Below are 14,217 nucleotides of genomic sequence, written 5' to 3' on the forward strand. Positions count from 1 at the left end.
TATTTTTTGTGAAGAACGTTCAGTGAACATAAAGAATAAATATCACAAGTTTTGTTTTATACGGATGAAGGAAGCTATGTTGTCACTAGTAGATCAACTGCGTTGGAGAAGAAAACAAACAATAGCGTCAAATGCTCGCTACTGTTTTATTTCCGAAGACACATATGAACGACGTTTACGAGAGACTATTGATGACTATGAGACTAAAGCTTCATGCAAGGAAAAAAATATATTGTAAGCACTCAACATAAGAAAAACAGCGCGATTAATAATAAAAAAGATTGTTCTGCTTTGTGTTCAAAATACATGCTGTGCATAGGTAGTACAGAACTGGTTCGCGGTTGTCAAGTACCCTACATTTGTTTAGGGTTTGGTCTGACATCTCGCGGAAAGCATCGAAATTAGTCAGTGTAGTGTTTGCTACGATGGCATCTGTAGCGACTCAGTTCCCGCCTCCAACATATTCATCATCGTATTTTATACGAAATATATTCAAAGAGGTAAGTATCGGTATTTAACCCATATAAATATATACTAACAATCTGTTTCCATCTCATTACAATATTTGTTCTTTTTTCTTCTTTTGACATTGGTCGCTAACATGGTACTCTGCTGTCATATTTACACACATGTTTGGTTTTGAATTGTCACAAAAAAATCCGACTTTGCCATTGCAGTGTGTAGATTAATAAGTTGCTTCCTATCGGATTGATTTTTTTACACACTTTGTATTTACTGTGTTAGTTAGCAAGAAGGCGACATTGTTGTTATATTCTTGTAATGTTGTCTTTGATTCATAATCGAAGAAAACTTTGTAGAAGTGCTTTCTGTGATGTCCTCTTACATTGGAGTCATTTCCTTGATTGTTTACGTAGGCATAAATTTGTTTTGGCTTGTATATGTCTGGGGTGAATGTAGTTGACATTGAAAGACTTATATTGAATTTAGTATTAAAGAAACCATGAAAGTTCATGTTAAATGCTTACCGTATGTGGTGCCACCTCGTTTTGAGTCTGATTACATGCTTTTCGTTGATACTTTAGAAGTGCTATAAAAACAAGCTCCGCCGCTACCCAATGACGAAATTGGTTTGCTCCAGTTAGTTGAAAAGCTCAGACACGCCAAACAGTAACCACTACAGCAAATTATATTGTCTATTATGCCTAGCAGTTACACTCAAAGAGTCTCGAAAGTTTCTGACGTTCGCATTGGGCTGCAGATATGTTTCTAATTAAATCAATCAATTTTAACTAATTATTATAAATCTGGTTAATTCTCGGTACTTAAATGCTATTTTCATCAGTATTTTAGGCCAAATCGCTTTGTGGCTAGTTACCATAACTATGATCATATCAGTGTTATTTACTAAGTAAAAGAACCAACTTCTCCTCATATGCAATGCCCCTTATGTGGCCAATATGTACATACTACTGTCATCTTCCATAGCTATCTGTACTCATGCTAATATTTTCTTTGTGTACTGTTTGGAAAAAAAGAAGGTTTCAATAGAGTCATATTCTGTGAAATACATTAGCCTAATGCCATCACTGATTTAGACTACCCAAGTGAAGTTCCTTGGCATGTTACGCCTTGCAGTTTTGTTTGAGATGATGACATTTCATCTTACTGTGCACTTGAATCTGAAATTTATGTGTGCAAGTTGGGGATAGTGTTGACAAATGCTGTTTAAAAGTTGTATTTTACAGATTAGTCATTTACCAAACAAAGGCTGATTTGAATATGTTAGTGTATGTGTTAATTATGAACAATCTTATTTATGCATTTATGAGAATCATTAATATAGTATTGAATGTGTGTGACAATGTGACTTGGCATCACTATGTAATGCAAGGTGGTCTTAAATATTTATAAGACATTCCTACAGCTTAAAATGGCACCTGAACCTCTGCATATGTGTCCTGACTTCGACCATATGAGACAGCAAGTTAGATAGCTATAAAAAATGCTCATGAAGCTGAGTGTTTTCAAGAATGTAATGAGTATGAGTTTGCCTAACTATCTGAGTCAGTGAGGAAGGAGATAACCAATACCATTCTCTTTCTGAGCCAGTAAGTTTCTTTTCGTTTCTGCTATGATAGCAAGCCAATTGACTCAACTGTGAAGTGTGGATGAAAGTTCCTGTGTGCATAAAGACTTTGAACAGTTCCCACTAGAAGGAACTGGTTATTATAAAATAACTAATTTGTGACTTATAACATGCAATAACACCTGTCTCGAGGCCCTAGTGTGCCAATGAAAATTGTGGATGTGGTGTAATCTTCACAGTAAACAACAAAGTAATACAGGTTTGTTAAATAAAATAAAATAAAAATTGATTGTCAAAAGGATATTCCAGAAAACCTTTAACAATTGCTGTAACTCAATTTGTTAAAAGACCGCTCTTGAAACCCATTGAAGGAGAGGTTAAATGCTAAAACTATCAGTCATGCCACAGATGTGTCTGGACACTCATGAGTGCACTCAGGAGCTGAAATCAAGGATAACAAAGCAAAAGCATAAATGCTGAACTTCATTTTCAAACTTTTCTTTACAAGGGGGATCCAAGAGTATTTCTCCAGTTCAATTATTGAATTACTGCAAAGTTGAGTGATAAAGATATTAGTGTCTGCAGTCTCGAGAAATATCCAAAATCACCAAACTAAAACATGTCCCAGAGTCTGATGGAATATATTCTGGATTCTGTGCAGAATTTGAGACTGAATTAGCTCTATTAACTTTGATATACCTTAGATTCCTCAAACAAAGCAAAGTGCCTTTTATTTTGAAGGAAGTGCAGGAAACAGTCATTTTCAAGAAAAGTAACAGAAGTTGTAAGACTCTCTGTGGCCAATGTGATTAATGCTTTTCAGTGCTGTAAAGCACAGTCTAATGAGACTAATGCCCAGAATGTAATGATGGATGTTAGCTATCAGTCCTTGAAGTGCACTTATCAGTTGGTCATGAACATACATCCATCCATCCATCAATTCTTGTGCCCTATATCCAGCCAATGCTGGGTCAAACTGGCATGGTACTTTTCCAGCTTTGTGGAAAACTGTACCTGTATATATAAAGGCTGTTATTAGGATGGGAACGCAACTCCCAGAGGCATTTTGAAGCTACTGCCATAATGTCATTTTGATTAGTCTAAGGAACGTAGTTGCTTAAAAAGACTTGACTCTGTTCATTTGCTGTTTGGTTTTCCTTTGCAGTAATTAATTTAAAGATGTGTTTATACTTTTAATAACAATATGGAAAGTATTGATTGCTACTTGCCATGGAGATGAAGAGTCGACTGGCAGCCAGGCGCACGGCGGGAAAAAAAAGAGAGAGACAGAGAGGAACCATTGGATATTATTTAATGTAACAAAACAAAACACACATGCCAATAGTCATCTCCAGCCATTAGGGCCTGACTGTGACTGCATCTGATGTGAGCAGTGATCTTTCCTGGGGTGGGTAGAAACGGTACAGAAGAGGTATGGACGGGGTGGGAAGGGGACAGATAGCAGGATCAGGGTGTGAAAAATTCTAGTGCTGCCTATGAGTGTGCAGGGATGTGGTGAGTGCAACATCATATGCTGTTCTGGGGCGGGGGTCACGAGAGAAGAGAAATAGAGAAGGGGAAAGGATTATGCAGACTGGAAGGTGCATGTAGGGCTATAACAGGAACAGAGAAGGGGACGGGCAGGACAGGAATTAGTGAAGGTTGAGCCTAGGGGGAACTAGTGAAGGTTGAGCCTAGGGGGATATTGAGGACAATGAATATGTTTCAGGGAGAGTTTCCACCTGTGCAGTTCAGAAAAGCTGGTATTGGTGAGAAGTATCCCAGTGATGCAGGCAGTGGAGCATTCATTGAATTCAAGCACATCATGTTGGGGGGGCATGCTCAGCAACTGGATGCTCCAGATTTCTCTTAACCACAATTCAGTGATGGCCATTTATGTGTACAAGCAGCTTGTTAGTGATCATGCTCATGTAGAATGCTGCCCAATTGTTGCAGCTAAGTTTGTAGATCACGTGGCTGCTTTCACAGGTGATGCTGCGTTTGGACAGGTAGGAGAAGCCTGTGACAAGACTGGAGTAGATGATGGCAGGTGGATGTATGAGGCAGGTCTTTCACCTAGGTCTATTGCAAAGATATGAGCCATGGGACAGGGATTTACAGCACCAGTGATACAGGGATGGACAAGGTAATTGCTTAGGTTTGGAGGGCAGCAGAATACAACTGTGGGTGGAGTAGGGAGGATTTTCTCATTTCAGTGCACATTGAGAGGTTGTCAGAACCATAGACAGACAACATTATACAATTCAGTTGCTCCTGTCTGGAGACTCTGAGTCGTCCTTTGTAGCTGATCAGTGGGTAAGTGAGGGACTGTAAGGGGCGGAAGACAAGACATAGGAGATCTTTTTCTGGACAAGGTGGGGTGGTTAACTTCAGTCTGTGAAGTTTTCGTGAGCCCTTGGCATATTTAGAGAGGTACTTCTTGTCACTACAAATGTGACAAGTGGCTAGGCTTTATTGTAGGGACAACTTAGTGTGGAATGGGTGGTAGTTGTCAAAGTGGGGGTTTGTAAGTTTGATGTGAATGAATGGATGTACTGATCTAGTCGTCCTTGAGGTGGAGGTTGGCATTAAGAAAAGTGGCTTGTTGGGGCTGAGGACCGAGTGAACCAGATGGGAGACAAAGTGTTGAGATTATGGAGGAATGTGGACAGGATGTCCTAAGCCTCAGTCCAGACCATTAAGATTTCATCAGTGAGTATGAACCATATGAACCAAGTGAGAGGTTTGGGTTTCTGGGTGGTCCTAGGATTCCTCTAGATGGCCCATGAACTGATTGATATAGGGTGGTGCCATGAGGGTGCCCAATGCTTTATCTCAGACTTGTTGTAAGTTGTCTTCAAATTAAAAGCAATTATGACTAAGAGGATATAGTTGGCCATGGTGAACAGGAAGAAGGTAGTGAGTCTGGAGTCACTCGGGCATTTGGAAAGGAAGTATTCAATAACGCGAACGTCATGATCATGTGGGAAATTAGTGGGGGGGGGGGGGGGTAGAGAGGGGGGGGGGGGAGCATCAACAGTGACAAGCAGGTTGCTGGGTGGAAAGAAAAACGAATTGCAGAGTGTCAGTAGAAGTGGTTGGTGTCTTCTATATTGAAGGATAGATTATGGGTAATTGGATGAAGGAGTTTTTTCACAGTGGGAGAGATTCTGAGATTCTCTCTCTCTGGGGAGGGGGGGGGGGGGGGGCAGTAAACAGCCACTATGGGGCATCCTGTATGGTTGAAACTATGTACTTTAGGAAGCATGTTGAAGGTTGGCATGAGTGGATTGATGGGGCTGTCACCTTCTCTTGTGGCAAGTAGCAATCTATCCTTTTCATATTGTTGTTGGTCCATCCCAGATTTTCCATTGTTTGTTTTGTTTGCACTGTACTTTTAAACAAGACATTAAATTCACTTTTTAACCTGTGCAAACACTGATAATTCCAGCGTTGATTGCTTGCTTGAGTGCTGTGGTGATGCAGATGCTACTAGTCAACAATAATACACTATCCTAAATTGCAAATTTGAATTTTGTATTGAACATTGCTGTTGTTAATGGTTATAATCCAGCATTCTGTTTTTGGGAACTATCTGTTATAAAAGGGAAGACAATGGTGTGCCAAACTTCATGTGTCCAGTGTGTGTGGGCCAAGACCTGGTCTGTCACACAGCTTTACTCATTCCTTCTCAAAAGTACCCGGAGCAGCATAACACTTCATTTAGCTTTGCGGTGGACCATGTTTCGGTCGGTAACAGTCTGAGTTCGGCAGAATCCTGTTGTCAGTGCTGTTTAACATTCACTATTTGTTTGTGGTATAAAGGACGTCCATAGGTCGAATAGCTGTTTGAACAAAAAGAGCCAGTCTAGTGCCCTATTGTCACAATCCTTTAAAATGAGTGGAAATGAGAGAATAGAGGGACAAGAGTTCTCAATTTGCGTAAGTGACGGTTACTGCATATATGCTGAAACAACATTACAGTATGATGCGGTAAGAATTTAAAGAATTAGTTGACAATGAAAGACCAAGAAATTACAACAGTTCTGCATATCAAGAAGGACTTTATGTTAAATTTACAGGCATGGAACACATGAAGAAATTGGTGGTACAAACAGTAAAATTTCTGAAGTTGCATGCGTTATTCCATTGTCATTTGCAGTAGTTTTCAATATAACTAAACGAAAAGTATGGAAATTTCATATATAAGTGCAAATTGCATTTTTTTAAATAAAGGGGCATGCCTGGAGCAATTTTTTCGTTTAAAACTCGCTATTGTTGAATCAGTGAAGGGAAAAGGAGTGCACGAACTAAAATAAGAACATCTGGAATGGATTACAGAATTCCGACTTTAAGTAGACTTGACTGCGCCTTGCCAACAGTAAGACATTGCAAGGTAACTTGTTTCTGATTTGATGGGGATGCATTTAAAAGCAAAATCGCATTGTACAAGGGACATGTTCTGACAAAGACAGGCCAGTTCCCTAAGCTCACTGACATTAAAGAAAACACAAGGTTCAAAGACTTCATTGCGGCCTTAAAAGAATCATGAAGATATTTTTTATAAAGGTTTTGAGGACATTGTCAGTTTTGTATCTGTTTTCAAGCTCATTTACCATTTCAGTTGAAAGCGCTCATGTGCAAGAGCAAATGTAACTGACTGACCTGCAAGGTAATTTCAGTTTTAATGACAAATCTTTTGTGTTAAAAGTGTCCAGGACATCTCCATTGCTTTCTTCAGATAGAGATCCATAACAATGTTACCAAAGTGTTACACCATTTCGCTCGACTATATGTGTGAAAGACCTTTTGTCAATTATGGAACTAAATAAGTCACAATTAGTGGCAACTTGAGTGTGAAGTTCTGTGAAATTTTCTGCATCTGTTCGTATGCCGACAGTGTGTCACAAATAAAACGTACATCTTCAGTGTGTTAAAAATAAATAAATAATACTGGAAATTTGTTTTGTTTGTGATCTTTAATGTTAAGAAATGTGAAATATAAAAGAAAGTCGTATGCAATGTGACTGCACTTCCATTTAAATGTGACATGTTCATAGAATTCCCCTTCTTCTCCCCTTCGTGCTCAGATGACATGGTGTGGCAGTGGGGGAAACATGCCAGCCAGGCTGAGTGCTTTGGCATTCAGGCTCAGGCATAGCCCATGAGCCGAAATCTTGGCTGCCCCTGTGTTATAACATAGCATTACGAATAATTTTCATAAAGTGATGATCACCATACCACACTTTATACGTAGCCTATCAGTTGTTGTGTACCTCTGTCCAGAAAGTTTGGTGAATGTGTCTGTATTGCAAAGGGATTGTTGCCTTACCTGAAACAGCAGTTACTGTCATTTTAAATAAGCCCATTGATGGTAATGCACTTCTGGGACTGGTAGTACATGTCCTGGAAAGCCTGGCATAGTCGTCTTTAGGGACAGCCTTCAGTTGGGTCATAACATTATGTTGGATGTCTGAAATGTTCAAAAACTTTTGGCATTTAAGGGCTGATCTCAGTAGGGAGTTCAAGAAAAGGTGTGAGGAACTCAAGTCTGGGGAGCAGGGTGGTTGATGGAATGTCAGACCTCCCCTGTTGGCCAGGAACTGCTCCACCAGAAATGCAGTGTATGGCCTGGTATTTTCATGGAGCTGGGTCCAGTCACTTTGTTTGGTGTACGGGGGGTACTTTGTTTGGTGTACTGGGGGTGTACCCGCTTGATCCATCATGTGACCTATTTCCATTTTCTGTGCTTTCATTCCCACTGCTACACGATGATTTTGGGAAAAAAGTTCCTTCATTTTCTGTACATTGCCCAGGTTGCGTGCAATGCAGGTCATTTTGAGGGTCATCTTCCATGCTGTTGTGCTCTTGTTGGAAGTGTTTAAGCCACTCATAAACACTTTTCAGAGTAATAGTACTGTCTCGGTAAAATGTTGCCAACATTTCATGAGCCTCTTTCACTTATTGTCCAAGTTTGAAACAGAACAGTATATTTGTTCACCAATCCATTTTGGGTTTCAACCACTGCACGCACTAAGCCTTTACTCTAGCGTGTGCTATTTACGAACGAGAAACACACTCGCAGCACTGCCCCTCGAGAACTTGTACAGAGCTACTGCTTTGACATTGTGTCCTTCCAGTGTATGTTAGAAAAGTGATTTTCCATTGGAGTCAGAAAATTATAGTTAGCCAAATGATTCCAAGGAAGAGGGGGACAGATTATTAAATATAATTTGTAAATTGCGAATAGTGATCTTTTGAAATATATTTTCTCTCTTAGTTGTTTCAACCATCAGAAAATTCAGAGAAAATTGTTGACTGGATGTGTATGGTTCACAAAATTACATACCTGTTTCTGTCTGGTGTGTTACTAGTTTTAAGTCCTCATTGTGTTCTTTGGTGGCAGGAATTAAAGACAGATTATCTTTTCTCACTTCTTTCTCTTCTTCTTTTTTCCATTTTTCTTGCTTTTTCAACATACCAGGAAAAGATAATTGACGCTTGGGGAAATGGTTATGGGATCATCAGTATGTACTCCAGTTTAAGCAAATTCATGTTGTTATTAAGTGTTAAAATAAGCAAAACATATTTGGAAACAATGAAGACAAAAAGCAAACTGCACCAAATTTTTAGCAAATCCAAGTTTATATGACAGAAATTGGTAGTTGAGTATACATGTGTTGCAGGAAAACACGAACGTGTCAGGAACAGATTCTAAAGCAAGACTTTCACAGCTTGGAGATTATTTAGCAACGGTAAGCAAATGAAGTTTGATGAGCGTTTCTCTTAGTAGTAGTGCCTTTCATATCCGTGATGTGTATTTGGTGGTATTTTTTCCTGGATAGTTCTGGGTTTCTTATTTGCTGTCAGCATTATATGTCTAATTAGAACACTTTTCTAATTACTTCGCTGACTGTTGTGTTTTTTTGCCTGTCACTTGTGCACGTAACTTTTAGGAATTCGTGCCTGTGATGGTGTGTGACTATGTTCTATACTGGTAAATCACTTTTCCTCTTGTGAAATTATTCTCATATTCATAACTTCATTGTAGTACCATTCCTGTACTTCTTGTGAAGATTCGAATCCTCGGAAATGTAGCAGTGTGTCTTCATTGACTACAAGTATTGAATTAGTGTTATTCACTAGGGGTTGGGGGACATCATTTTGCAATCTTTAATGAATAATATAATTGTTTTTCCTACAAACTCTGGCTAGTCACATATACCATAAAAATTTATCATTTTGTGAAAACCTCTACCAGAGAAAAGTGAAAAATGAAAATTGTAAAAACTATAATAACAAAGATATGAGAATTTTATAATGTATAAATGTTTGATAATGACATGTTGTGGGACCACAATGTCTGCATCTGAGATAACAGGTGTATCCACCACTTGCGTACTCTACATTTAGCCTGCAGATAATATAAATTTGTAGTTGTTGGTAGCACTGCATGTTTCCACATATTTGATAGTGTCTGCTGTATAAGACAAAGGATGATAACATTTCACTCCATTGCAGACTGAAAATTAATTCTAGAAATATTATTTTAAATCTATATTTTTATTTTTCAAAAGAAAGGGGGGGGGGGATCCTGAATTTACAAGTTGATAGCCAACTAAGAGAGACCGTGCATATATTTAACAGTAATAAGTATATTTTTTGCAGTGTTTCTGTTAGTGCAGTCACATTTAATATTGTTAAACAGGTCATATGGCTTAAACTACCTCGAAACGTAAGACAATTTAATACTGTATAAATGAGTGGTTGAACATGGAGTGTAGTTTGTGGCAGTATAATTAATAAAGTAGCTGAACAATTGTAACCAGAAAGCCAGTTACATAAACTGTACAGATCTGAGAAGAAGGACAGTTTTTGGAGGAAATAAAGAAAGAGTCTTTCTGAAAATAATATTGAGAGCACTTTGTATGCCACATGATAATGTGGAATTGTGGATCCCCCTTGATTCATTGCACTGTTGAATGTGTAAACATCAACTTGCACTATAGCCAACATATTTGTGATAAAATTAATAACTGTGTTAATATATTAAAAAAAAATTGTATGATCACACTTTATGATCTTCAGATCTAAAAGCCTGTTGAATTTAACGTTCATCCCCCCCTCCTTGCTCCATCAGTTACCTGTTTAAGCCATAGACAACAGTTTGATACAACAGTATTCTGTTGTGTAGTTCCAGTACAGTCAAAATGTGTTACTTATCCAAAAACTAAGTATTCAGCAGCTGTGTACTATACTTTTCTACTTATTGTAAAATGATGGAAAGTACATCTTCTTGGACATTTTCCTTTGCCCTGCATTGACACATGGTGGTTACTATGGGTAAGTCATCATTCATTTAAAGGACAGCCAGAAGTCCTTCCTGTCGCCACTCCATCATTTCCCAGCAGGGAACATGTTTAGCCCAAGTGCCTGTGTGCAGTCTTATCCATGTAAAAAAAATGTGGACAGTTTATAAATGTTTGCAAATCATCTGTCTGAGGTGGGACTTACGTACCAACCTGCTATTTACCAAGTCAGGTGTAGAAATGTCTAAAAACGACATCCAGGCTGACCTGCATACCAACCCTCACTGTTAATCTGCCGGGTGGATTTGAACTGGGGCTGGTGCACCTCCCCGTCCTAGATGTAGAACTGTTAACAGGCATGGGTATCTGGGCAGGTTAAAATAGTGGAAAGTAAAAATTCAGTTTTTTTTTTTTAGTTTCTTTTTAGATCTGAAGGTGATCAAGTGTAATCAAACCTAGTCACATTGTTATAACAATGCAACTGAGATGGAAAAATAAATGATACAAATCATTTTTAAACATCAACTTTGTTTCCATATATATATGTGCATCAAGATGAAAACAAGTTGGAGTGTTACTTGCACTTGTAAATTAAAATGTTCTGAAGATGCTACACAGTAGCTGAAATCAGTAATCACCTGTAACAAATTGGAACTGTGATTGCAATAAATAATCAGTTATATATTTTATTTTAAAATACAGTCTGAACTACAGCATTTTAAACAAACAATATTGTTTTCAGTTTTTAAAATTCTCCTATATTTTAAAATAAAATACCTCCTAAATTACAGTCCCTAAATAGCTTTAACAGCTATTTTTGATGAGTCATTTAAATGTGTGAGTAGATTATAATGTCATCTCAATGGAAAACCTGCAGTTGCATGATTTTATGTAATTAGGTATTGCGTAATAATTCAAACTATCCAGTTACTTTTTTATTTCAAGACAGGCAACTGAACCTCCCAGCAAACTGAGCAGGGCTGATATAGCTCAGGGTTTACACTCCATCAGACCAAAAAGTTTCAAGACTGTAGAGTTAAGATGGTAGTTTTAATACAGGTGTTCTATATGGGTTTCCCCCATTTGAATACAATATACAGAACCTGCACATAACACGGTCAAACTGTCAGAAAAGTCCTTTATGTCAGTGATGTTGAACCAGTTGTTACAAAGACTTTCAGGATTTATAGAGAAGGAGATATCACTGTTGATTGTATGCAGTACCCTAGTAATCCAGCATATAAGAGCCATATATTTCTAGATCATCTAGACCTACTTAAATGTATGTAATGACACTGTAAATGCTACACACATTTTTCACTTGCATTGATTTTAACTTCTTTGATTGGTAACCATGTCCTTGCTCAACAACTATGATACAGAATGAGATTTTCACTCTGCAGCAGAGTGTGCGCTGATATGAAACTTCCTGGCAGATTAAAGCTGTGTGCCCGACCGAGACTCGAACTCGGGACCTATGCCTTTCGCGGGCAAGTGCTCTACCAACTGAGCTACCGAAGCACGTCTCACGCCCGTTTGGAAGGTAGGAGACAAGATACTGGCAGAAGTAAAGCTGTGAGTACCGAGCGTGAGTCGTGCTTCGGTAGCTCAGTTGGTAGAGCACTTGCCCGCGAAAGGCATAGGTCCCGAGTTCGAGTCTCGGTCGGGGGCACACAGTTTTAATCTGCCAGGAAGTTTCAACTATGATACATTTGAAATCTGTATTATTTGTAGAAAAGCATTGTCTTATGAAAGAATCGAGATCGTATATAATTGTGTGCTGTTATGTTTCAGATCTATTTTTGTGTATAAAAGTAGTAGTCCTTATATATTATAGTACTACTACAAATTTTATTTAATAGTGACTTATAAAACAATTCTGGAAATGTAGGAGTTTATGACATGGTCTTTGCACATGGGGAACATAATCAACAAGACCTTATGTCTGGTTGGAGTCCTGCCATTGGGAGATGGACACCCAAAAATATATATAGCAAGACCTTTTATGCTGAATGAAAACTGATGTTCTGAATTTCAGAATCAAGATTTGATGGCTGTGTCAGCTTGTTCCTTTGTTCCATCATTGTGACGATGTGAAGAAAGAGTTAAAATAAATGTTCAGTATTTCATAGTATGAGGTGTCATTTCCAAGCTACAGGGGCATACTTTCATAGCAGTGGTAAGTCTGATGTAGGAAAGGAACATCTCCTTTTCCATCGTAAAGTAGTCTTTGATCAGTCTTTTCCCTAATTTGAGCACGGTTGACACTTTACACAAGCTTCAGATGCGTTCTTGGAGTAACCCGTGTGTCATTCTGTGTCCCACGATATACTTATAAACACTAGGATGTACTGAAAATATAAATGTTAGTGACGAAAGATTCAACCAGGAGACAGCACAAAAATTGACAGAAGAGGAGTCAGCACCAACGGGAATGAAATCAATGAAATAAAAACTCTTCTACCTGTGACCAAGTTCTTAATGGCCGAGAAGACTTCCGTCAAATAGTATGTTTGGATGATATTTTACTTGGTGTCCTCTGTAGATCCTTAAGAAGATTAAATGGCTTGTTTTAGCATAGACTATAACTGTGAGAGTAAATTCCTAGTGTAGAGAGTTAACATGATACCTCAGTTACATCTCCTAAATCAAATAGCTGCTGTGTATGATGTCATTAGAGGGACTTGATTGTTTTAGTTTGCTGGGCTTTCCAGTGGCAAATCTGTGTTAAATTGGGGAGTTCATATCTACTAGGTAAATAAACAGCATTATTCTGTATAAACTGACAAGTTTTGGGGTTGAGGAATGGTTGAACTCAATTAAGTCACTGACTCTTGTACTACTGACATTTTTCTGTTCCAAGATCCGAGGACATAGCAAGAAATCAGTTGGGACATAAAGTGGAGTTCATACAGTACCAAAAGCATTGAGAAGTATTCTTGATCCATGAGTGCTCAACCACCACCCTCAGCCGATGGAGATTGGTTTTAGCTGGCAGCAGCTGTAAGCCACACATGGCTTCCAGCATGTACTAAGTAGGACTGAAGCTAGGTGGCTTGGGACCCCACAGCAGAGTTCTTTTGGCCTCTGGAATGTCTCTCAAATCATTCTGACACATTTGGGAGCAGTGGGTTGGTGAACTGTCTTACAGATGGTATGTGTTGCATGTGGAGTCCTGTAGACAAATGAAGGGTGTACATAATCAGACAGTAGGTGAGGGATGATTCCAGGTGCAGCAGGGGGTCCATTTCATCTCGTATAAACATCCACCTCATGAATATACCTCAGTATGTAGGTTGAATGGGTTATGGGCCAGTCAGCATTGATCCCAGATTGTTGATGATGCATCAACGATGTCATTATGCAGTGCTACCAGATTTCTCCTTCCCACCTCTGTGACATTACATGCCGATTGTCCTATGTAGAAAATGGCGGGAAATTCAAAGTGGCCCAGATGTGCTATAGGGTCCCATGCCATCCTGACGTCACAAGCTACTTGCGCTAAGAGTCGAGTTATCCTAATAGGTAAATGGTGTGAAATTAAAAAAAAAAAAATCCAAGATGGGAAATTGTCCTACTGGTGGGAAATCCGAGATGATGGACATAGGGACACTGTACCACACTATGTGGCTGTCAGGTTTTCTCCAATTACGATGTCAGAATACACAATGGTGGACCTGAGGATACTGGGGCACCTGCATGGTTGCCAGATTTCCTGGGTTTTACTCAGACCAATGACATCAGAAACCTATATCTGGGAACTTTGGGTACTGTGACAGCCTACACGGTTGCCACATCACTGGTCGTAAGTATAGAGTCCAAGACGGCCTCTGGGTTTTCCCCTAATGTCACAGTGGAACT

General features: G+C 38.9%; 1 protein-coding gene across 2 annotated transcripts in view; it reads left to right on the top strand.

Moving 5' to 3' along the window:
• The first annotated feature begins 404 nt into the window (after positions 1-404).
• The window catches only part of LOC124603740 (inositol-trisphosphate 3-kinase homolog), a 483,015-nt gene continuing 469,202 nt past the window's right edge, over positions 405-14,217 (top strand). The window contains exons 1-2 of one of the 2 annotated variants that reach the window (XM_047136421.1): positions 411-500; positions 8,734-8,802. In XM_047136421.1, coding sequence (XP_046992377.1) covers positions 426-500; positions 8,734-8,802 — 144 coding nt within the window. In that variant the 5' untranslated portion in view covers positions 411-425. Of the gene's footprint in view, positions 501-8,733; positions 8,803-14,217 lie in introns of both variants that reach the window. The other variant, XM_047136422.1, reaches the window with a different exon arrangement.

This window comes from Schistocerca americana, chromosome 1 (assembly GCF_021461395.2).
Source record: "Schistocerca americana isolate TAMUIC-IGC-003095 chromosome 1, iqSchAmer2.1, whole genome shotgun sequence".
NCBI lineage: Eukaryota > Metazoa > Arthropoda > Insecta > Orthoptera > Acrididae > Schistocerca > Schistocerca americana.